This window comes from Pleuronectes platessa, chromosome 5, assembly GCF_947347685.1.
Source record: "Pleuronectes platessa chromosome 5, fPlePla1.1, whole genome shotgun sequence".
Taxonomy (NCBI): Eukaryota; Metazoa; Chordata; class Actinopteri; order Pleuronectiformes; family Pleuronectidae; genus Pleuronectes; species Pleuronectes platessa.
Genome location: NC_070630.1, coordinates 26,823,141 through 26,846,314, shown reverse-complemented (window position 1 = coordinate 26,846,314; position 23,174 = coordinate 26,823,141). Strand labels below are relative to the sequence as shown.

The 23,174-nt window shown below is 41.5% G+C and overlaps 2 protein-coding genes and 1 long non-coding RNA gene across 6 annotated transcripts; 1 reads left to right on the top strand and 2 right to left on the bottom strand.

Annotated features, from left to right (window-relative positions):
* Nucleotides 1-47: 47 nt before the first annotated feature.
* On the top strand, nucleotides 48-8,381 carry LOC128440441 (sodium- and chloride-dependent GABA transporter 2). The gene is made up of 14 exons (XM_053423152.1): nucleotides 48-379; nucleotides 460-594; nucleotides 1,912-2,052; nucleotides 2,803-2,890; nucleotides 3,026-3,158; nucleotides 3,231-3,365; nucleotides 3,447-3,550; nucleotides 3,737-3,861; nucleotides 5,972-6,084; nucleotides 6,168-6,305; nucleotides 6,429-6,531; nucleotides 6,662-6,762; nucleotides 6,866-7,036; nucleotides 7,764-8,381. Exons 1-14 carry the CDS (start codon nucleotides 124-126, stop codon nucleotides 7,869-7,871), a joined length of 1,851 nt encoding a protein of 616 aa, XP_053279127.1. The 5' UTR covers nucleotides 48-123; the 3' UTR covers nucleotides 7,872-8,381.
* Nucleotides 8,382-8,770: 389 nt separating this feature from the next.
* On the bottom strand, nucleotides 8,771-13,374 carry LOC128440453 (uncharacterized). The gene is made up of 8 exons (XR_008338529.1): nucleotides 13,263-13,374; nucleotides 10,681-11,007; nucleotides 10,324-10,391; nucleotides 10,155-10,221; nucleotides 9,869-10,025; nucleotides 9,445-9,553; nucleotides 9,263-9,312; nucleotides 8,771-8,931 (listed from the first exon to the last, which is right to left on the bottom strand). It is a non-coding gene; the product is annotated as an uncharacterized LOC128440453 (long non-coding RNA).
* A 1,667-nt stretch (nucleotides 13,375-15,041) lies between these two features.
* On the bottom strand, nucleotides 15,042-23,010 carry si:ch211-132b12.7 (uncharacterized protein LOC564531 homolog). 4 transcript variants are annotated; one of them, XM_053423156.1, is made up of 6 exons: nucleotides 22,731-23,010; nucleotides 21,220-21,444; nucleotides 20,555-20,639; nucleotides 19,999-20,181; nucleotides 18,202-18,395; nucleotides 15,042-17,580 (listed from the first exon to the last, which is right to left on the bottom strand). In XM_053423156.1, exons 3-6 carry the CDS (start codon nucleotides 20,604-20,606, stop codon nucleotides 16,576-16,578), a joined length of 1,434 nt encoding a protein of 477 aa, XP_053279131.1. In that variant the 5' UTR covers nucleotides 20,607-20,639; nucleotides 21,220-21,444; nucleotides 22,731-23,010; the 3' UTR covers nucleotides 15,042-16,575. The 4 variants fall into 4 exon arrangements, with proteins under 4 accessions (XP_053279131.1, XP_053279132.1, XP_053279133.1 ...); XM_053423157.1 differs by lacking the exon at nucleotides 22,731-23,010 and adding an exon at nucleotides 22,372-22,723; XM_053423158.1 differs by lacking the exon at nucleotides 20,555-20,639.
* Nucleotides 23,011-23,174: the final 164 nt, after the last annotated feature.

Sequence of the window (23,174 nt, the reverse complement as noted above, 5' to 3'; positions counted from 1 at the left end):
TGTTGGCAGAGGTATGAACTCTACTGGAATCCCTGTAGTTTAGAGATTGAAATTTATGCTCAGCAGGAGATAATTTACATTTCCGCTGAGAACTGATTAACTGGACAGAAAGTTGCTGATTACATGACAGAATTAGAAGTGAATATAAAGGTGGAGACAACCTGGACGACAAAGTACCAGGGTCACAAAGACGACTGGGTCCAGACGGAGGTTTTTGGTATGTTGAATAAAAAATTTACTGCACAAAACAAGAAGGAGGATGTGGAGGAGAGAGGACACTGGGGCAGTAAGGTGGAGTTTCTACTGGCCGTGGCGGGAAATGTTGTCGGCCTGGGCAACGTATGGAGGTTTCCTTACCTCTGCTACAAAAACGGAGGGGGTAAACAAATATGATGCTCACTACATAGATTATCACTAAAACAATTGTATGGTAGCAATGTTGTTTTTTGGGGAATTTAGGTGCATTCCTGGTGCCGTATGTGGTATTCGTGGTGACATGTGGTGTACCCCTGTTCCTGCTGGAAACCACCATAGGCCAGTACACCCAGGAGGGCAGCGTGACCTGCTGGAGGAAACTTTGCCCACTGGCAGAAGGTATACACTACATGCAGTATTGTGTCAGCGCCAGACGAAAAAACATGATTCACTGGAGACGATTTTGAAATGATGATTGATGCAGGACTGGCTGTTAGTTTAATGTTTGACCAAACCTTAACCAACAGTGGTAAAACGTCTTTCTTCAGTTAAGACGGTTCAATGTTTCATGTTTCACAAAGGGAGAATATGTGAGGCAGTAACCCACTCTGAAATTACATGGAGCCAACACAAACTAATATAAAAAATGGAAGGGCACTGACTAATCATCAAAAACATGGACTTTATGAGCAGGCAAAACAGCATTTGTATGTAAGGAATCGAGATTTTTTTAAGGAGCACACTACTGATTGAACACATCAAAGTCCACTTAAAGGTGGATAGTTATATTGCATATGTGGAAAATAAGGGCTATATAGCCTTTGATAAAGTTCCCGAACTGATTTCATCAGAGTCAGTGTTGGTTTAGGCAGAAGAGGTAAAAGATGCACGCCCTCGATCAATCATTCAGATCTATCATCTCAAAACTAACTAAAACCAAACTTACCAGAAGATCTTGGACAAACATTAATGTTTTTTTAAGCCTTGAGTTTGGCATTTTGTCCTGCGCCATCTTGTCTTTTTTGAAGAAGTGACGATATGGGGTGGAGTAGGGGGTTGGAGCCTGAGAGCTTGAGGACACTGCACACCTACCTACACCTGAGAGCTGCATCTATGCGTGCTTTATTTTCAATATTAAATTGGACCATCATTTATGAAATGAACATCATGCTAAATTGAAGAAGACTTCTTTTAATTGAGACCATAAACTCTATTTTGGGTCATTTTGTCATCGACTTCTGTAGAAACAGAGTTTTTTTCGCAACCTGTGGAGTCGCCCTCTGCTGCTCATTTAAGAGAACACTTCCGCATTAGCTCCGGAGTCTGTGTTCATTTTAACATACGGTCGATAAGCTTCTGACACCTGAATCTCTCATTAAAATGTCATACTGTAAGTTTTGACAATTCATATTTTGGAAAACCATGATAAGTCCAACAGTATCACAAAAGGCTAAATTGAAGGAGATATATATATTATTTAATATATTTATAAAGACTGGTAATGAAACATTAAATGCTATATATACATTCCATTAGGTGACATCTTGAGTAAACCTGTTTTATTTGGATTGGTATTATTTTTATATTTAGATAACTTTCAGGGTTTCAGTGAGTGAGCAGTTTTAATGGTAGGTTTTGTTTGCAAAAAGAGTTTAGGGTACAAGATAAATGGAGGAAGTCAGGTTTTTGTAATGTAGGTAATGTCTTTTCATGCAGGAATCGGCTATGGTGGACTGCTGATTGTCCTCTACAGCTGTATGACCTACATCATCATTCTTGCCTGGGCTTTGCTCTACCTGGTGTTCTCCTTCAGCTCCCAGCTGCCCTGGTCCAGCTGCAGCAACGACTGGAACACAGGTACAAAGGTTAACTTGTGTCACAGAGTGGACAATAATATATGATTGATTTACTGATGTTATTATATAAGACAAATGACTGGATCATTGCCATAAACAGTGGCCGTTATTGCTAACTACAGATCATTTTCATTGCTTACATTTTGAAAAAGCACAGGTCTAAAAATGAACTTACCAGCACAACAACCAGGAGCCATAAGCTAAAGCAGTGAAATGGAAAACATCCATGGATTGCTTGAATTTGGGCAGAGATATTCACTTAGACTCATGGGTTAACATTAAACGTTGTGGGTCAAAGGTCACAGTGACCTCATTAGTCATGAGTTTGGCCTCTTGAACAATACTCAAATTTACCTTTAAGGATCTTCTTCAAGCTTTGAATAGCTGTCTCTCAGAAATTGTTATTATATTTCAAGGGTCAAAGTGTGACCTCATACAGAAAAATGTATGCAGATGGAAACTGCACTGATGGCAGGTGCACAAAACTGCAGCGCTGCAATTCTGGTTATTTTATTAGGTGCTTTCCTAACTCACATTTATCAATACAGATTTTTTCTCTTTCTCAGATATACGGTATGAAAACAATAGCAATGATTTAAGTGTTGTTTTAAACCCACACGATGCATCAAGAAACATTTCCTGCATCTCAAACCGCCGTGGAAATGAAAGAAAGTTGCATAAAGGTTCACAAAACTGTGAAAAAAACGTTAGACTGTATAAACAATTTTTTTCCCTTTCATCTCCTTTATAGATGACTGTGTGGACTTCTCAACAAGAAATAACACCATTCAATGGCCCAATCAGACGAACTCATCCTCTGCTGCCACAGAATTCTGGGAGTATGACTGTCATTAACAAACTCAGCCTCCATGCTATTCCTCATCTTCTAAATAACCATTATGATGGTGTCTTATGCAAGACAAAATAATAATGAATAAAATATTTTGTAACTTGTTGATCATTTGTCTTTCTAGACGACGAGTGCTGGCTATTTCAGGGGGGATTGAGGAGATAGGCAGCATCAGGTGGGAGGTGCTGTTGTGTCTTATTGCCGTGTGGGTCACCTGCTACTTTTGTATCTGGAAAGGAGTCCGATCTACAGGCAAGGTATTTATATCGGCTCCAGACTGTGCCACATTAAAAGCTTACAATACATGTTTATAAATGTCTTTTCCCCAGGTGGTGTATTTCACTGCTACCTTCCCTTATGTGATGTTATTCATTCTTCTGATCCGTGGACTCTCTCTTCCTGGTGCTTTGCAAGGAGTGTTGTTTTATCTGCTGCCTGAACCCTCACGACTCACAGACCCTCAGGTGGGCGACATATAGGTAGTAAAATTGTCATCGGAGTAAGTGGACAAATCCTCAAAGCTCAGCACTGCTCTGTTGAACCAGGTGTGGATGGAGGCTGGGGCTCAGATCTTCTTCTCGTACAGTGTGGGTGTGGGCTCTTTAACTGTGCTCGGCAGCTACAACACCTACAACAACAACTGCTATAAGTAAGTGTTTGTCACTGTGTCCCTGGGTGTGACTCTCCAGCAAGGTTCGGCCTTTTTAATTACCAAAACATAGTTTAAGAAATGATTTATAGTTCTTTCATTTTTCGACCTGATCAATAGATAAGCAACAGTGTATTAAAACGATCAACAATGACTATACGCTCATGGATCATAATCTTTTTGCAGAGACTGTCTGTGGCTGTGTTTGCTGAACAGTGCTACCAGTGTGGTAGCTGGGTTCGCAGTCTTCTCTGTGCTTGGGTTCATGGCTCATGAGCAAGGCATTCCCATTTCAGAAGTGGCAGAGTCAGGTAAAGCCATCCACCAGGAGCATTCAGACAGATAAACCTTTTTCATTAGAATAACTGAACTCTGGCAACTTGTCACAACTATGACTCTGCAGGGGAGGCCTCTACTCATTTTCATTTGGAGTGTCATCTTGTTACTCTTACTTTAAACTTTAACTTCAATTACTGAAGACTGTTTTTTTTTTTTAACTGACTTCACCTTCTTCATTTCCTGACACTATTAAGCTCAAACACGAACGCTGCCATCCTGTGCATTTGGAGTCAGAGTCTGTGCAGTAGCGATGTGGGGATAGCCAATCACAAGCTTACAATCATGACATTTCACCCTGTTTCGAAATCATCAAAAGCAAACTTATAGGAAAAAATAACGCTTAGACAAACATCAGTGTGATAAGAACTTTCTAAAATCAGAGAAACTGTCTTTGGGGGGGAAATATTTGACATTTACTTTAATATCTAGTCTAGACATCTACCCATCCATTAACACAGAGGAGGCAGCCTGCCACCGGGTGGTGATGGAGAGGCTTTGGCTTAAGTTTTGAGGAGCAGTCCTATTGTTAATCATCATATACAATCAAAGTCAAAACCTCAGAATTAGAACACAATCGTCCTCCTCATTTTACACATGAAACATAAACTTGGCATTGACTGTGCAACACATCAAACTTAAAGCACTTCCCTGCACTGTTGACATCATTTACCACAAAGGGAGATAAGTGAAACGCTTTGTGTGCAGACAGGAACAGAGGATTACATTCATCAGAGATAGAAAGAAAAGGTCGAGCCTCTGCAGACATTATACACAAAAGCTTGTGTCTAAGGATATAATACAATGGACAGTAAAACAATAAGTATGGTTGACGTAGAGCTCTGGATTCACTTCAAACTGTGCGTTCTAACAATTATGTTCAAAATATAAGTTTAAACTATTTCTATTACATGTATAGTTAGTAGTTACTGAACAGATTGAAAATCTACATAAACACTTTGCTGCCATCTTGAGGACATGATAAGCAGAGCAACAGTCGTTTGGGCCCATACCAGTTTAGCAGCATTGTGCACCTGACAGCACACCCACGCATCACATCTGACTGCTTTCAGTCGTTGTCAGGTCTTACTCATGCTCGTGTTGCCTCTCTCTCTCATCTACCCATATATAAAACACGATCAGGCGGCAGACTCCACATCAGCCACAGCAGAGGTTCCCAAACTTTTCAGCCCATGCCCCCCATAATAACCGTGCCACAGACTTGTGAACCCCGTCGTCCCAAAGGATTTTGATTTGAGCGAGTTCAGAAAAGATTCCCCATACATGCACATGTGGCAGTGTTTCCTGTGGTGCTGCAAACTTAGAACTCCGAAAGTAGTGTAATAGAATATTTGCAACTATTACCAATTGTTTTTTTAATTGTATTTCATTTCTGAAAACCATACCTCCTTCTGTGCATCATTCAGGCTTACAGTGCCTGTTCTAATCCTGCCTACATGGAATGGGCTGTTTGCCTTACCTCTGTTAATACTCCAGAATTACTTCAGTTATTCCTTGTCATTACTGATCCTCTTCAAACTCTTCTGGAATATACAGTAAAATAAAAATTGTGCAGAGCTTTTTTATAAACAGTCTATGGTTTGTGGGTCAGGAAAGTTGCTTTTATTCTACCTGGTTTATCGGCAATAAAGCGATTTTACAACGCTTTTCTTGAAATGAAACAATCTTTTTCATTACCATTCACACTTGTGGCCTCTATAAGTTTGAATGATTGACACAACTGCTGTTTGAGCCACTTGCCGACTGCTGCTGTTAGTTTATCTGAGGACGAAGCAGAAGAGTCACTCAACCCACAGACTGAAGGCACAATGCCCCACCTCAACTGACTGTTACAGAGCACTGGACGCCTGTTTATTAAATTTTCACTGCACTTCTCTGAGCCCTTAACAGTGCACATGTCAAATGTGAAGCCGATAAGATGACATGTGCATTCCACAGACAGACATACAGACAGAACTTTGTGGAATTAGATAGATCTCAAACCTATTTGATATTTCCAGTAAGTTACACAGAGGCAGACAGTAGGAGACCAGTCGATGATCCATTCTGCTGTTGTCTCTCCAGGTCCAGGACTGGCCTTCATTGCTTACCCTCAGGCTGTGGCCATGATGCCTCTGCCTCAGCTGTGGTCCATCTGTTTCTTTATTATGCTCCTTCTCTTGGGTCTGGACACACAAGTAAGACACACGCATGGACTCTAAAGGAGAGGCAATTCCATTTGGACATGTGCTCATTTCTGTCTTGTTTGATGTCTCTACAGTTTGTCGCAATGGAGGTAGCGATAACGTCCATCATAGACATGTTTCCTGCTGTAATGCGCAAAGCAGGCCGACGGGAACGTTTCCTCCTTCTCTTCTGCCTCACGTGCTTCTTTTGTCAGCTCATCATGATCACTGAGGTAAGTACTCGGGTGTTGTGTTTTGTAATTGATGAATTATAATTTAAAAAAGTTTCTCTAACGGGCTTTCATACATGTGAGGTTGACAGTAAATATAAAGTAAAATGACTGTCTCTGCTTCAGGGAGGGATGTATGTGTTCCAAATGTTTGACTACTACGCTTGTAACGGAGCCTGCATCCTCTTTCTGTGTGTGTTTGAAACCCTGGCACTGGGATGGGTATTTGGTAAGTGTGGTATCTTAATAATATATCCCATAATATCTATCGTGTCTTGAGTAAAGTTCTGGAGTCATTTGCACACATTTTTTTCATCTGATTTTTGTGTGACATTAATCCATCCTTATCTCCCATTAAGGGGTCGAGCGGTTGTATGACATCATAGAGGATATGACGGGTGTGCGTGCCAATACATTCTTTAAAATCTGCTGGCTCTATCTCACACCGCTGGTCTCACTGGTGAGTCAGGCCCTTACTGTTGGGATACGAAATGATTATGAATATCCACACAGCCCCATTTTTAATGCTAGATTGGTTACTTTCTTTCATTTTGCTTCCTCAGGTCTCTTTTATAAGTTCCTTGGTGGTGTACCAGCCTCTGACCTTCAATCGCTGGTATGTGTACCCATTCTGGGCATATGTGGTGGGCTGGGTACTGGCCCTGTCCTCCATTGTACTTGTGCCAGGTTGGGCATTATATAAACTGGGAACTGGGACTGGAACCCTCAGTCAGGTATGGACAATGATGAAATCGATTCATGTGAAAACTGTACTATTGTGACATGAACCTTATTCTTAATGTTTGCTCAGGAATATATGGACCTTTTAAGCAATGGAAAGGTTTCTTAACAATGTGATTAGTTTAGCACGATAAGTAAATATAGAGTAACTGACTTGATGGCATGAGTCCTTTCTGCTTCTTATGACTATATGAAACAGAAACCAACATCCAGTTCATTCGCTTCATGATCCCTGGCTAACCTCTTAAAACTCTGATGCAAAACATTATGAACACATAAAACACATAAAATGCTGTGATAAAAAGCTAAAGTCTAATGAATACTTGGAGTCAGTACACTCAACAAGCATGAGGAAGCTTGGCACAATGACGCTCAAGCTTCCAATGTAGTGTCAGGAAGTTTAGATCCACATCAAAATACTAAATAAGCTGTGAATTTTAGAATAAGTATTTATTATTGTTATTGTGTCGGCAGGAAGATCTTTTAAAGTTCTACATGCCTAAATTTGAAGTACAAATATTACATACTAGTACAAACTACATTCTCTATAGTATTGCAGTATTCTTGATAGTAATTACTGCGAATACCACTGCAACAACAATAAACTAATTATCCAACTTACTCACAACTTGTTTAGTTTTACATAAGCAAGTTGTCCGTCAACTATGACAGTTCACCTATGTACGAAATAATTGTCGACTTTTTTTATCTATTTCATAGCGTTGCCTTCGGCTGTGCCGACCTGACCCTGACTTCTCACTGACCAAAGGCAGAGAGCATGAGCTGCAGCACATTGGAGGGGAAGAAGTGCAGAATTCAGCTGGCTGATGTGAAAGATTCACCTGATCCTCAGCTGTTTGGCATCTGCATCTATAGGCCCTACATGTACGAGCTGGTACCAAGCGGCCTGGTTGCTGACTACGATATGTTTTTCTCTGCTTAACAGGTTTTTCATAGCTGTGTGTATGTCTGTTAGCAGACGAAAGAACTACTGAATAGATGTTCAGAAACTTGTTGGAAAGGTGGGGTACAGGGTATTTTATAGCAAAGGGGTGGATTTGTTTTTTTATCCCTTTCTTTAATATTGTGAGAGAGGATGTTATTTCGATTTTTTGGACTTCCTCAAGAAATAATGCCAAGACCTTTATGAAAAATGTCAGGCATGGGTATAACTAATATTAAGAGAGGGGAGATTTGTAGCTGTTCCAGATTTGGGAAAGTATTTCAGTATCAAATAGTGCTAGGTGTGTAAAGCATCTACCAATGTGTAGATAATGAAGACATAATATTTCTATGTAGATGGTAAATCCATCTGATCTCAATAAATGTATATGCAATAAGGTGGTAAAGTGGCCAATCGGAGGTATGCTCTATCCAAATGCAAGGAATGTAGAATGTAAAAAAAACAAGGATCCATTGCACTGTTGCACCTCGACACTACCATCAGGATCTGCACACTTAATTTGGCCCCCGCCCAATCATCTCGGTTTCTGAGCACATGAATGTTGGCGTCAATAACAAACTGAGATTAATTGATTTCTTAAGGCTAAAATAAACTCAGTCCATGGAGTTATAATGGAGCTATAATTCTTTCAACCTCAAGATGCCTCTCTCAGACTCACACAGACTCATACATGATTGTGTAACATAAATGCTGTCAAGTATTTATAATTTAACTTGTTATAGTAGCTTTAGCAGGGGAGACAGAACAAGATGAGACAAAAGGAATAATTTAATTTTTTATTAAGATGCACAGAGATATACAATATGACATTAAAAGGTAAAAAAAGAAGACGAGTCATCAGGGGAATATGTGCAGTGAGGGGAGGAGGGCTCAAACTGTTCAGTTAGAAGTGTCCTATGGACTCATCATGCAGTGAGGAACATGCTTCCAGGAGAGAGGGGAAAGAAATTGATAAGGTCACTGAGACTTTATGAAAATACTTTAAAGTTGCTTCTCAAACTTGTAGTGGGTAATACTTTATACACTAAGATAAAATAAAATTTTACAAAAGTTCTGACCTCTTCCAATAAGATTGAGAGAAAAGCAACTTTGGAACCTCATTGTTTGTTTATTATGTTTTATATTCTATATTTCTAAATGTACTATTATTAAATGATTTATTGAACTTCATTTTAAAAGTTAGATATATCCCAAGTGGTCACTTGTCGTATAATTTAGTCACATTTCACATGAAACCACATAATCATTACCGTACCTTCAGTCGTCCCTGGGGCCGCTCTGCCTGACCCTTTTCCGCATTTGGCCCTGGGCACAAAAACAAACACGTCAGACGTTCAATCCGACATCAGCTGATCTAAACTCGTATCAGTGCCCGTGTTGCACGATGTAATGTAATGATGTGAACATGCATGAGTTGTATGTGAGCACTATACTTACATAATTTTTACTTTTCTGACCAATCCGGGTAGAGCTGGATGTGAAGCTGCTTCAGCCTCTTTGCTTCTTTATAATATTTATCCCGCTTGTTTTCTGACAGCGCCCTCCACTGTGAAGACACAGCAACACACTGTCAGCGCACTCAGCAACACACAACTACATGTAACCACAGGCTGACTAGTGCACAAACAGGCATAATCCACATAGATCTGCATGAGTCAGTATAGGTCCTGTATTGAAACCTCCCACAGTGAATTTAAATCTGTTCTCTTGTAAAGTGAAAGTAAGTAACAAATCATGCACAGGAATAAAACTTACTGTCAAGATTAAAGCTAGAGGAAGATTTTAGAAGTGTGGTCTCAGACACTGTCTGATGAAGTTTGTGTGACACCGAGTCTCAAACCTACAGAGCAAAGACACATACCTTCTTTCCAATGATCATGCTGACAGTTGCAGAGTCAAGGGATTTGTGGGTGGCCAGAACATACGGCCTCTGCTCCTTCATGAAAAGCATGAAGGCATTGGGTGGCTTCGGGATGTAAGGCCTCTCATCATCCTGCTGGCTCTCATGTTTCCTCTTTCTGTGGGAAAACATAAAAAACAGACAGAGATCATAAATTAACAATGTGTACAACTGTGAGAGCATCTTGTACACAAATAAATATAAATATATGACATGAGGTGACTGTTAACTAGACAGACAGACTTACTGAGTTGTGGACGTTCACTGGAGAAGGAACTCTGTCTCCTGAAGCTCCGTAAATCATCTTTCCTTTGCTACATAAACACAATTAGACACATTAGAAGACGTAAAAAACGTGTTTGAAGATACAAAGGCTCAGAGGTGTGTGTGTCTAAATGTATGTGTGTGATACGTACAATAATCCAACAGGAGCCAGCCTCACGTCCAGGTGACTGGTGTGCATCGCTGTTGGCACATTGTTGAACTGAAAACAAGAACACACACAAAACAGTGCCTCCTCTGTGTCATCTGTCCCCCTGGTGTCAGAGAGTTAAACACACGACCTGCACATATGTATACCCCACCCAGCCTTGTATAATCTCTGTCCTGATCTTAATATTGTCCTCCCAAACATGATGAACCAAAGATTAATAATATCTGTAACCTGTGGTTGTTCATGAATTACCACTTCCTCCATTAATAAGTATCTTTCTTGATACAGGTATTGATAAAGTTCCTCTGAATCTCTCTCTAACCTATAGTTAGTGCCTTACCTGTGTGTGGTTGTCAGGCTCTGCCTGGTGGAACTTGAGGCCTGACTGCAGGACACTTTGCTGCTGGTGGTTTATGGGAGCAGCCAGTTCGACATGGGGTTCAATTGGATGCTGCTACGCGTGAAATCCAGTCCAGTTTACCAACAGAGACCATTCTCGAGCAGGGACATCATGAGGAGGTGTATGGTTGTTTGTGTCCTCTAACTGGTCCTGTGACACTCCCCAGGCCACTTCCCGCATCTCTCTGTTATGTGTCTCATCCAACATTACTGACCACACGTTCATTACCCATGCAGGTGGATCGTTGTCTCCTTCAGTGTCGCTGTCCTGTGAAATTGATAAGAAACTGGGATTGAGATACTTTAAAAGTATAAAGCATCAGGGATAAAAACACCATGTACAAACTATTTCTACTACTTCACTACAATCCAGAGGGAAATCCTGTGCATTTCACTGCTCTATATTTATCTGACTGATAAATGATAACTATTCTACCTCAGCGTGCAACCAGTTTATGTGCTGATAAATACATAGAAAATGCTGATAAATACATATTATTTATCAAATATGGTAATTTACTGAGATATTTAAAAATATTATTTTGTTTTATTTACAACAATCAGTCCACCCATTTTACCACAATTGATATGGTTCCTTGGGGTCTTAATGAAATGTCTGTAACATTTTTTGGTCAATATACCACAAGGATCATTTAAAACGGTACCATTTTTACCCTGTCTAAAACAGCCCTCCTCAGATTGACCGGTTTTGAGTGCCCGCACCCCCCTCAGAGTTTACGGTTACATTTTGACTGTCACAAGTTAACCTGGGCGTGTTCCCTGAAACCATAACTCTTGGTAAGATGTGCACAGGCTTCACAGTCATCACAACATACAGGTAAATCTATTTACAACCCCGATCAGTGGCGTAGTGGGCAGTGCCATTGTCACCACGTTTGTTTTTATGTGGACCGCAGCGCATCGATTCCCGTGGTGGAATTTTTTCACATTTATATTTAGTCTGAAGATGATCCTGACACAAATTGCATTTTATTTTTAATGATGTTTCATGAAGTGTCCACAATTGACCACACCACATTGTTTGTGAAAATACAACGAAATATAAATAGTTTTATTATTTTTATTTATCACCATCATAATTTGCCAGAGTTGTCATAGTTACACAGTGAACTTTATTTACTCCTTCGACTGACACAGCTCCAACAAAGCACGCAGCCATCTGACAGAAGACAAGAAATACACAACACGTTGTTCGACAATGGAGACGTTAAGTTAGTTTTCCAGATTTGCCTCGAAGCACATGGTTCATGTTGACAACACACTCGACACACTTCGGACAGATCATCTGTTGATTTCACACAGATAAACAGCACTTGCATTACAGAAACTAGGAAAAACAAACACACCCGTTCTGTGATGAGCATCTGGGTTGTTTTCATTCTCCGATGAATGAACCTGATCATCGACAACAACGAGAACATCTTTTAAAATCCCGTCCACTGACTTTAACCAGCAGCGACAGGAGGACACGTGAAGCTCCACACATCCATTAGAAGCACGTTCACCAACTTTACTCATAAAAACACAGCTCGAGCTTCCGCCTTGTTGATGTGAGGGATGTTTACATGTAGCACTGGTTTGGTGTGTGCGCGTTATAATGATCACCAGCGTCAAACAAAAGCACTTTGCGTGGAGTTGGTGACGCGTGTGTGTTCTTCAATGCTCCCTGTGTCTCCTATGAAGAGGAGCGTCAGATTTGTAAAGCCTGGTATTACGTTTATAGCGTTTATTCTGTGTTCGGACTATCACCAGATGATCTGGGTGTTACCTTAAAGCACATCTGGTGTTGTACATCTGACAAAGCAAAAAACAAGACATTTATCTGACGCGCGATGCATGGTTTCGGCGGCTCGGTGGCGTAGTGAGATTGTCATCAGGCTAGAAGCTTATAGTGTTTCAGCTCGTTGTTTCGAATACCTTTCAAGGTTTTTGTACTATTTATTTTTTTACCATTTAAATGTATATTGCGGTCTCAACGTGATGCTGACACGGACACATGAACTCGTGAAGGGGTTTTTGTAGGATTTTTTATTTCAGCGAGACCTTCAGTATATCACCGCACTTCACACACAGGCGCTTTGTGAAAATGACAAATCTGCCACCGGCTCTGAAAAAGAGCGTCAACATCTGGAATGTCGCCAGTTGATCTGCGCGCCAGTTAAACTGGAACACCTCCACGGGAGGGGTGCCACATATCCCTGCAATACTGCTGTTAATACATGCACAAGCCACCATTCCAGAAAGTGCTGCAACTTTAAACACAAACTAGCAGCAAGCTAGCGTTAGCTTCCAACAAACAGCTGTTTTCTTTTTATACATGCTGCTTCTACCGGGGCGAAACACACACTCAGAAGCTAGCGTTAGCTCGCTGATGCTACCCGTAAACAAACACCGACACGTCCCCGGAAAAAACAACAACACGTCCACCAGAAGCGAGCCAGCATCCCGCGGACATCACCCAGCGAGCCCGAGCTGAGGAGGGACCTGTAGCTCGTAACTTACCCCGACAGCAGGCTCTGTTTCCTCTGCCTCTCACCCCGCTCCCCGGCTGGTTAGAGTCCCCCCTCGGCTAGCTCACCAGCTAACACCCGCCGCCTCGAGTTGAGGAGGGTGCTGTGGCTGGTAATTTACCCTGGTCTCCTCCTCCGCCAGATCTCCGCCTCCAGACGGGGCTATGCCATGTAGACCGACTGTGACGTCAATTCTGGTCGTCTTCCCATTCGACGCATTCTAGCGTATAGTTTCTGAAATAGAGGAACCACAACAAATCGCGGGAGTTTTTTTTTTTCAAGAGTTTTTGGGACGGTAGACACGGGCCTGTGTGTGTGTGTGTGTGTGTGTAGCTCAGTTGACCAATCCTGCTCGAGACTGCGGTTAGGCCCGCCTTTCTCATTAGCTAAGGACACTGAAATCGAAAAATAAATAAGTCAGGGAATAAATACAAGTTCGAATAAATGTGGAAATAAATAAATGTGGAAATAAGTTTATGACATTGATTCATTTAATTCTGCATTTATTTATTGAGTGAAAGTCAATATTTTAGACTGAAATGTAGATTTTCTCTCCTGGCGTCTCTCTCTCTGAGGTACACTAGTGGAAATGAGCAAATTGACAAACTGTTCTGAATATATAGAGTTCAACATCAAAGTCAATACTCATCAAAGTCAATCCTTGATGTGGCTTTGATCATGATCATCCCACTGTACAGAAAATATAGTGTGAGCTGGTACATGCACACTAGACATAAAAAGGGGGCCTTAGCCCCTACCTTTTTTTTTTCAAGAGAGAAAGTGCCCTTTTTTTATATATATATATATATTCCTGTGTGGAACGTGAATACAGTCAAATTTGTATCTAATGTCAACTTACTAATTATAATGTTCTAATTTGCATACATTTGCCAATTGGCACTGCAGATGAATATATCATTTTTTACTAAAACATTTCTCCATAGAAGTTCGTTATGTCATAATTTACGTCAATACATTATTTTCCCATGAAATACTCTGATATAAACAGACAGAAACACCATCTAAATGTGTATTTTTTGAATTTTTATTTTCATTACTGTGAAAGAACATACTGAAGCAAAATAGACCAGTACACGAAACAACCAAATCTTTGGGCCACACCCATTTCATATTACTCAAGAATACGTACATTTTCACCACGTTCTAATTTTCTGCAAAGTTTGGTAAGAAGTTCAGTATGTTAAAGCCCTTAAAAAGCCAATTCATTTGGGTTAGAATAATAATGCCTACAGTTTCAATAGGGCGTCCCACCGTGTTCGGTGCTCGGGCCCTAATAATAATAATAATTACAATTTCAATAACTGTCAATGCTCGGGCTATAATAATTTCAGTCTCCAATGCTGAAGGACAATCAGACAGTGCATACCTCCACCAAGGCCAATCACTCCATTCACCATATTAAAGAAAATGAAGAAACTCCTGGATCTGCAGATTATTCTGGATCTGCTCCTAAACTGAACAGGTTCTTCGTTGGGTCAGGCCTCACCGCTCTACAACATTTTATGGAAATGACTTTGGTCGTTTGTGCGTAATCATGGCAACAGAGAAAATAAACGCGGTGAAAACATACCCTCTTATGGAATGAAATCATGTCACTTTTAAATAAATATTTTGATCAATATAGATATAAAAAGCTGCATTGAAAAATACACTAAAGAATATATAATTGAAATTAATGTTAAACGCCATTTCAAAGTCTGAAATTTATATAAAATGTCATATAACAAACAGAAGCAGTCACATTCTGATGTCATTTTTTATATTGCTTTATTTGAATACCTTAAAATTATGAAAAAATGCACTGCATAAACCACTTTCAGTTTCAGAAATGTGTAATATGAATGAGCCAAAAGTAGTGGAAGAATAATTCACGCATATCACATGCATATAAATCACTGAGTCAACATAATTTTATACAAAAATACTGCCACACTCCCTCAGGCTCATGATGCAAACGGTGCTACATCTATGAATAAAAAAAAAGGTAGGACCACAAGACAAAGTTAGTGGCTCTGTGCAAACAAAAAGAAAATCATCGAACTGGAGAGAGCTGCTGCATGAGAGGAAATGGTGTAACGGATCATCTGAGCAATCTCGGCATCCAGTCTGTGGTTAAATTGCCTCCATTATAACAAGGCATGTGCTGTTAAATGAATTGAGTTCACTGAGTGTCACAGCCTGTAGCGGTTATGCATCTTCGTAGAGAGTAAAATATCACTCGAGTCTTTAAGGCTTTGTTGGAGAAGCGTATGAAAACAAGTCCCTGAAGCAGTCCAGTGTGATGCAGTCTGTGACGTTACAGGAGGAGTTTCTCTGCAACATTAGGCTCCCTGTTGTGCCTCAAATGCGATCAGTTTCCTTAAAGTGCAATTTTTCTGAGGACTCTTTCGTAGGCACCAATCTTAGCGACTGCTCTTGGTCAGGGAAATACATTTATAATAATCTATAGTTGCGTCTAATTCAGTGGCTGCAGCCTTAAGAGGCTGCATTTCAAGACCAATCGCATCACAGTGGTGCGACTGGACTGTCCCATTTCAATGGCTCCTTTAAATGCGGCCAACAAATGCATCCTTCCATCCCAGAGAAACGAAGGCTCCAGCAGGTGGATCCTTTCCGACCCAAGTATTGCAGGATTCGTTGTGCTTTAAATGACTAACTGTTTTTAAAAAGAGGTAATTGCACTGGCAAAACCACGAGATGTGCAATGCTTGAGTATCACGCCTCAGCTCAGCCGAAGAATGCGGATGCAGCCACTGAATTGGGACACAACTCACTTTTTCATTCAAAAATGATCTTCAAGAAATTGGATCTATTCCCATTTTCACTTAATAAAGTCCAACAGTTGTGAAGGCAAAATGACAAACTGACCTGGTATTGCACACGGAAGTTGTCATAACTGCATTAAGTGCCACTTGATTTTTAGCAAATTACCTCTTCCTTGTAAGGAAACACATTTTATTTTCACATAATCAATCAAAAGGCTCATGGTCAGACAGCGTCTCCTCCTGCGTGTGGTTCTGTAACGTCTGCAGTAGTGATAGGTGATGGTGCCATTGCAATTAGTTGCACTTAAGCACATTAATTATTAAATCAAATTTTAGATGTCAAAAACGTAATTCCAGTGAAATTAATAAATCAACTGGGAACACTGACATATTGTACAGTACGTTCTGAAATAAGCAGAGATAAAACATTAAAAAAAAAAAATCAAGAAACATCATATCCAAACATTACTACCGGTTCTCCACTGGCAGGATCTCCTCCTCAAGGCACAGCAGATTGTGCTAACCGGTAGAACTATCAGGAGGCGTAAAGGTCACTTTCCCACCGGTGACAAGCTCCCTGCTTTGTTCCGACTGATGCGGTGATACAGGACAGTTCTGGTTTGGGTCCAGTAAGACTGGTGGACAATGAGCTGGTGACACATCCGAGCTGTCAGTGGCTGGTTGCTCACTGTCACCTGTGTTAATACTCTCTGGTTGACCAGAAGAATCTGGATGAGGTGGGGTTTGTAAATTGTGCAGGAGTTCGAGGTTGGGGTAGCTGCAGGACTCGGACATGGCTCTGTGGAGAGGTTCCCAGGCTGTGACACCATTCAGGCCGCGGCTGAGGTTGCTGGCGGTCTGACACAGCAGCTCTGTGTGCTGGCGCAGTTGGGAAATGTCCTGCTCGATAGCATTGCTTTGTCGCAGCAGCTCCTTGGTGCGCAGTGCAATGTCTAACAAACCTGATTGTCTTAGGATTTCTAATGTGTTGAGGAAACGGCGGTGGCTAATATTAGAGGTGCCCTTCCTGTGATGTCCTCTGGATGCAAGGAGGGAGGAGGAGCCGGTGGTGTGCACAGTGGACGCAGATGGAGAGCCCTGGCTCGAGCAAGCAATAGTGGAAGTGGAGGAAGATACAGTATCTCTGGGTGAAGAAGAGCATGAGAATGCTTTGGGTTGCTTATTAAGGTGCTGATCTAGTAGACTCCTGTTCCCTGGTGTAATGTCACTCTTATGGTTTGTGCACATATTCTCGCTCAGATTCTGGAGCTTCTCGTTTGATGAAGATATATCTGAGGGCTTCTTGCATGGGTGTGGTGCAATCCTGGAACAGGAGTTGAAAATAGGCAGGTATGTGCCGTTTCTTTTCTTGCCCGTGATGTTGGGCTTCCGGGACAAGGGCTTGTGTGGCTGCCGGGTGGTCGGCAACACGATCAAAGGGGGAGCACCGGAACTGCCAGTTTCCCAGCTTTTATCTCTCCAGAGTAGCTGACCTTTTTTCTGGATTGTGTCCGGCTTGGGGATCTAGGAGGAAGAAAAAAGCAAGTATGATACACTGAGGCAAAAAAACCCAAGCTGAAAAACTTCTGTGCACGAGCTTGTGTGCCCCCATTTCTACAACACATTGAATTAATTCTATGGGAAACGCTTACACTCAAACCCAGGGCATGTGACATTAAGCAGTTGGTAACTGACACGTTTATGAAGGAGATTTTATAATGTAATACAAATGTATACATGTCTACATAATGAATTTATTATTCTGAGCTTAATCCGACATGGCAGTGTCTTATTCAGACTATTGGCTTGATAACAGAAAGTTGGTGTCCTCATAAATTTCCTTGCAAGGCTGTTAACTTTCAACATCAAAATACATTTTACAAAAGCTCTGGCTATAACGAGGAAAGTTAGAATGTATTTTTGTGAAAACTCAAAACAGGCCATTCCAACAGTGGGAGCCAGTCACACTGATCCATCTCTGACAATTTGGAGCTTCACTTTGCAACCCTGCTCTTGTTGTGCTGTGACTATGTCCACTGCCCTGAGAATATAGCTTAGTGTAAACGTTAAGTTTAGAATCCTTATTAGCACAGGATTATAGGTATCCCTTCCCTACCTCAGTGTCTGTACCTACACCAGCCTTACCTGCTTCATGTTGTTGATTATGTAGTTGGGTGGGAGCTCACGTCCTGCAAGCATCAGGGTGGAATTCTCAGAATGTCTTGGCCCTGGTTCTCTGCTCTGGCCAGGTTGGGAGGTTTCTGCACACTCGCTACCTCCGGACTGGCTTTTGTCACTATGCTGGTCCTCCACATCCATATGCTGCCAGTCTGAGCAATCTGCCGAGAAGACAAGACCGAAATGAGGAAATCTGACTTACGCAGGAGCTGTACAAAGGGAAAGTTGAGCTTGTGACACAAGTTGGAAGTGATACTGTTGCATTTTTTTCCTATACCATCTGGCAAAGGGGGGAGAAGAGTGACAAAACATGCTGTCATAAATTCCTAAACGGGTGTGCACATAGAGCCTCATAGCATAGAACTACTAAATACTCCTACATGGGTAAGCAGGGGAGGCAGTCGTAGAACGGGATGCTATGCTGCTGAACATACTGATGAGGAAAGCCTTCTCCATGATTGGCGTGATACTTGACATACTCATGACAGTAAAAGGGGAAAACGACAAACAAACCAGCTGTCTATTGGGGACAAGTCCTGGCACCCACTGCAAAACACCTTCACAACACAGGTGTCCGTTCAGTCACAGTTCTGTTCCACTGCCCGACTGAGGAAGTGTTTTCCCCATCCAGGCCTATCGCTATGGCCCTGTTCAGACTTGGTATTAAAATGTGTCCTGAACACGTCTCCTATGACTACTTTTTATCAGATCTCACTCTTCTCACTATATGCAAATAGTCATGATCGGCATTTGTGATCATGAGGACCAAATTGTGGTTTTTACCCAGTCTGAGTTTAAAGAGGTCTCAGATGTCGCCATTTAAAAAATGTATTAATCATTATGTGTTGATATTTTGCCACGAACAAATCAACGTATGGACACGGAGAACCGTGAAAATACATTTTATTAATGTGAAGCTGTAGCAGCTCAGAGGCAACAGCTGAGAAGGCAGTCTTTCATATGTGGCCCAGGATGCATTTGTGTTCACACACAGAAACAACATGGCTATATGCGTCCCAGACCACCTCCCAATGAGGTGGGAGAGATTGGATCCAAGAACACATTTGGGTACATTAAGATCTGAACTTAGCTCAGACCTCGATGTTAACGGGTCTGAAATGCCACCCAGCAGGGGCAGAGAGATTGTGAGCTCAGTCAGTTAATGCCTCTCTTAGCCTTAATTTGGACTACTTCAGTTGATTTAAGAGTTTTAGGACAATGCACCAGGAGAATGGTCTTTTAACAGCCACAGGGGCTGAGGAGATTTTATGATCCACTAGTGAGATATTCTCTACTGGGAAAGTCAGTCAGCTGAACTCAGTCAACCTGGGCAGGTTTAGTGTTTCAGTGTCTGCGTCATCTTTATGGGTCGTTGTGTATGGGTCCCAGTCTTCCAACATTCAGTCATTGGCAGCCAAGAAATTGACACAAAACTTGAACTATGACAACCTCATTAAAGTGTCTGTGACTTTCTTTCAAGTAATATCTGTCTCCTACGATTGAGGAACCAAGTCGAAAAACTGCTATATTTCTTTCAGTCTCCATCTGATCAAATCAAAACCTTGACATGATTTGATCATGTCAAGGTTTTGACATGATTTGATCATGTCAAGGTTTTGACATGTAGGATGTTGTTTAAACATCCTACACTTTACATATGGCACTTTGTACATCCAGCTTTAATACAAGATACAACAGAGAATCCAACATATGGAAAATTGTAAATTCTCTAGTTACATTTCTGCCACATTTACATAAACTGACCAGAGTAGCCTGAGTCTTTCTCTGAGCTGCTGAGGGAGCCCCTTCCACTGGAGTCATCTGCATCTTTAGTTTCACACATGGCTAGCAGAGTCGTACTGTTTCGCTCATCTTTGACGTTCTTGCTGGATGTGGCACAGGGGCTGTGCTCGCTCAGGCAAGGTTGTTCCTTTGGCATACTGTACCCTAATGAGAAAAAAAAACATGATACAGAGACAGTTAGTAACAGCTAGAAAATGCCGGCATTGAAACCCAACTTCAGACCTGTGAGGCTGTACCCTGTCTGTGCCCGTCAGCCACTGCATGCTAAGACAGACTCATGACCATCGGGATAGATAGCATTTTATTTGTTTGGATTTTAGATGCAAAACCCTAAAACCTACAAATTAATATTCCTGCTGAATTTGTATAATCTAAAACTGTTATTACAGTTGCATTTGTAGAATTGAATACACACTTTGAATGCAGCCCATTTGGAATGACTTCGATGACAATAAAATTCACACCCCTGTTCAGCAGCAACAGTTTCATTCCTAACAGTTCTGTTAATACTACATACCTCCTAAACAAGTATTATGTTGCTCCTCTTCTCTTTGATAGGCTGGATACATGATTTGCCTAAATTCGGTCTTGATTTGTGCCGTCTATTGGACAAAAGATTTACACAATTCAGGAGTATTTCCAATGTTTTTTCTCCACTAGATCTACACTTGCACATGCTGTTGGTTGTGTGTCTGCCTTTCGGGGATGTAACAGTGGCAACTGATGCAATGACCGCATGTGCACACCATCTTTTAACACCAGACAGAATACAGAGCATAAAACTCAGCATAACCTAATAAAATGCTGTAATTCCAGCTAACCGCTAAAGACAATGGAGCACAGTCAATAAATGTTTTTACAAGATTGCTACAGCCGGTCCCAAAATAACACTGTAGGGGAAACTTCAGTCCTACTTTGTCTACCACACAAACCTGCATGACAGTTATCAAAAAGACTTGAGAATTGATGAAAATCCTGATAACGGGCATGGAAAATAAACAAATATATGATGGTTAAACTTGTATAAAACAAACTAACATTAGCACATGATTATAAGGCTGTTAAAACAGGATTACATACTAATCTGCCAACACATTGCTCAAGTAACTAAAATCCCATTGTTCTACAAATCCAACCACAAAGACTTAGTGGTATGCAAACAAGAAAGTGACAAGCAATTACCTATGACGCATTCAGGTAAAGCTGTCCTCAGGTGTAGATGCAACTTGTCAAACAACCAGGGGATTGTAGCTTTCTCAATAAGAACAGCCTTTCATACGCATTCTTGTGCTGTCCATTACTGGCTGAGTCAGTCTGGGGAATTAACAGCCAGACTCCCCCCTATAGATATCCTCGCATGACACCAGATGCTCCGCTGCAGTGCGCGCTCTGCTTCGAGTTATTTGTCTGGAAGAGAAGTAGGTGAGAAGAGGACAAAATAACTGACAGTGCAGTGGATATCCACATTTCAATCTATGCTGAGCAGAGAATGATTAAGTTATTATCATATAAATAAATTAGTTTATCTTGATGAAAACAAAGTGTGTTTGAGGGCATGAAATGTATCAGCTTGTGAAATTTGGTGCAGATTGAAATAAAAACCCAGATCGAGTGAATGTTGGTGTGGTTTCATAAGGGGACTGTAGGACTGGCATTTAGCATAATAATGCTAAATATACCTGACAGGTTTCCATGAAACTGGGTGGACGGACGGGGTATGGGTCTGGAAAGAACCCTTAACTTTTGAGAAGGATTTCCCCAGGGAGTGTTTCATGGATCCAGATGAAAATCAGGCTCATTTAGATAACTGATCTGAGTGGGTGAAATTTGATGCAGCTTGAGTCTTTTTGGCCTTGAGGGAGGTATGTGCTATTCTAGGTGACGTTGTTTTGATCGTTCAGCCCTCCAAACGACCACCACCTTTGATAAACAGCACATCTTCCTGTTTACACACACTTCCATCTATAGATGAGGCATTTCAAACAAGCTGCAGAGGTTTCCGGGGGTGAACGTTTCCGTGACGGGATCACCCCCTGTCCTTAGGTGCCCTCTCCACCCGCCACATGTTATGCAACACAGCACTTCTTAGTCCAGCCCTCTGTCTGTCTGTCCCCTACACTCACGCGGCTAGTAAACTTACACAAACATACATTAACAACCAGGAACGGGTTGAAATCGATCGATACATGACACATTGTTCTTCACACATGTTTGCAGTCGCGAACAAGCCAACAGACACATGAAATGACGGGAGAAGTAAGGAACAGAAAGTGGCGAGATCTGACGTAACAGAGGCAATGTTATATATGATGTGTCATGTATACAAAAACCTACCTCAAAGTGTGTTAAAAGAAAATTATATACAATCAAAAAAGGTAGTTACACACTCAAGTTCAGGGCGTGGAGAAATGTTAATATAGCAAGCAGGAGCATGCTGTAGCGTCTATCAACCAGAACTACAGTAATCTATCATTACTTTTCTTCTTTTGTCAAATCAGCTATATTTCCCCACTACAATGAAAAGCAATGTGGCTCAAGCTAGTCACAATAACTCAACAGCACATCCGGTTTGTTTCAACAAAAAAATAAACAGCGTTAAACAAAAAAAAGACAGTTTTCAGCAAGGTCACCTACTCCCATCACGTTCAGCACTATACAATGGTTTGATTTTATATTCCTGAAGCAGAACTTACCTGAGCATTTATCCAGCAGGCGTCACTTTCACGCTTTTGTTTTGAAATCCCGGCGACTAACCCTAGCTAGCTTGACGCCGCTGTTTTAAGGTGGCAGGGCGTTTTAGAAACAAAAAGAGTGAGGGGCGAAAAAGACAATAATGACAGGCTGTGTCATTAAAGCGGGTGCGGGGGAGCAGCAGCTCAAAGTTACCACCAGCACACACGGCACTTCGCGCGGTGTTTGCCTGCTTTACCTCGGCTGAACCCGGGGCCGCCTCCCGGGCCGCGGACCACCTACCAGACACAATGAGAGCCGTCTGTGCGGAAGCTCAACGCCCATTGGTCCGCCGGGAGGCCAATCAGAGAGCAGCGCACGTGTAGCAGGCACACAGCTGTAGTGGAGGAAAAGAACACAAAGAACAGCAGCAGCAGACTGACGAAGAGTCACGTTTAGATCAAGAA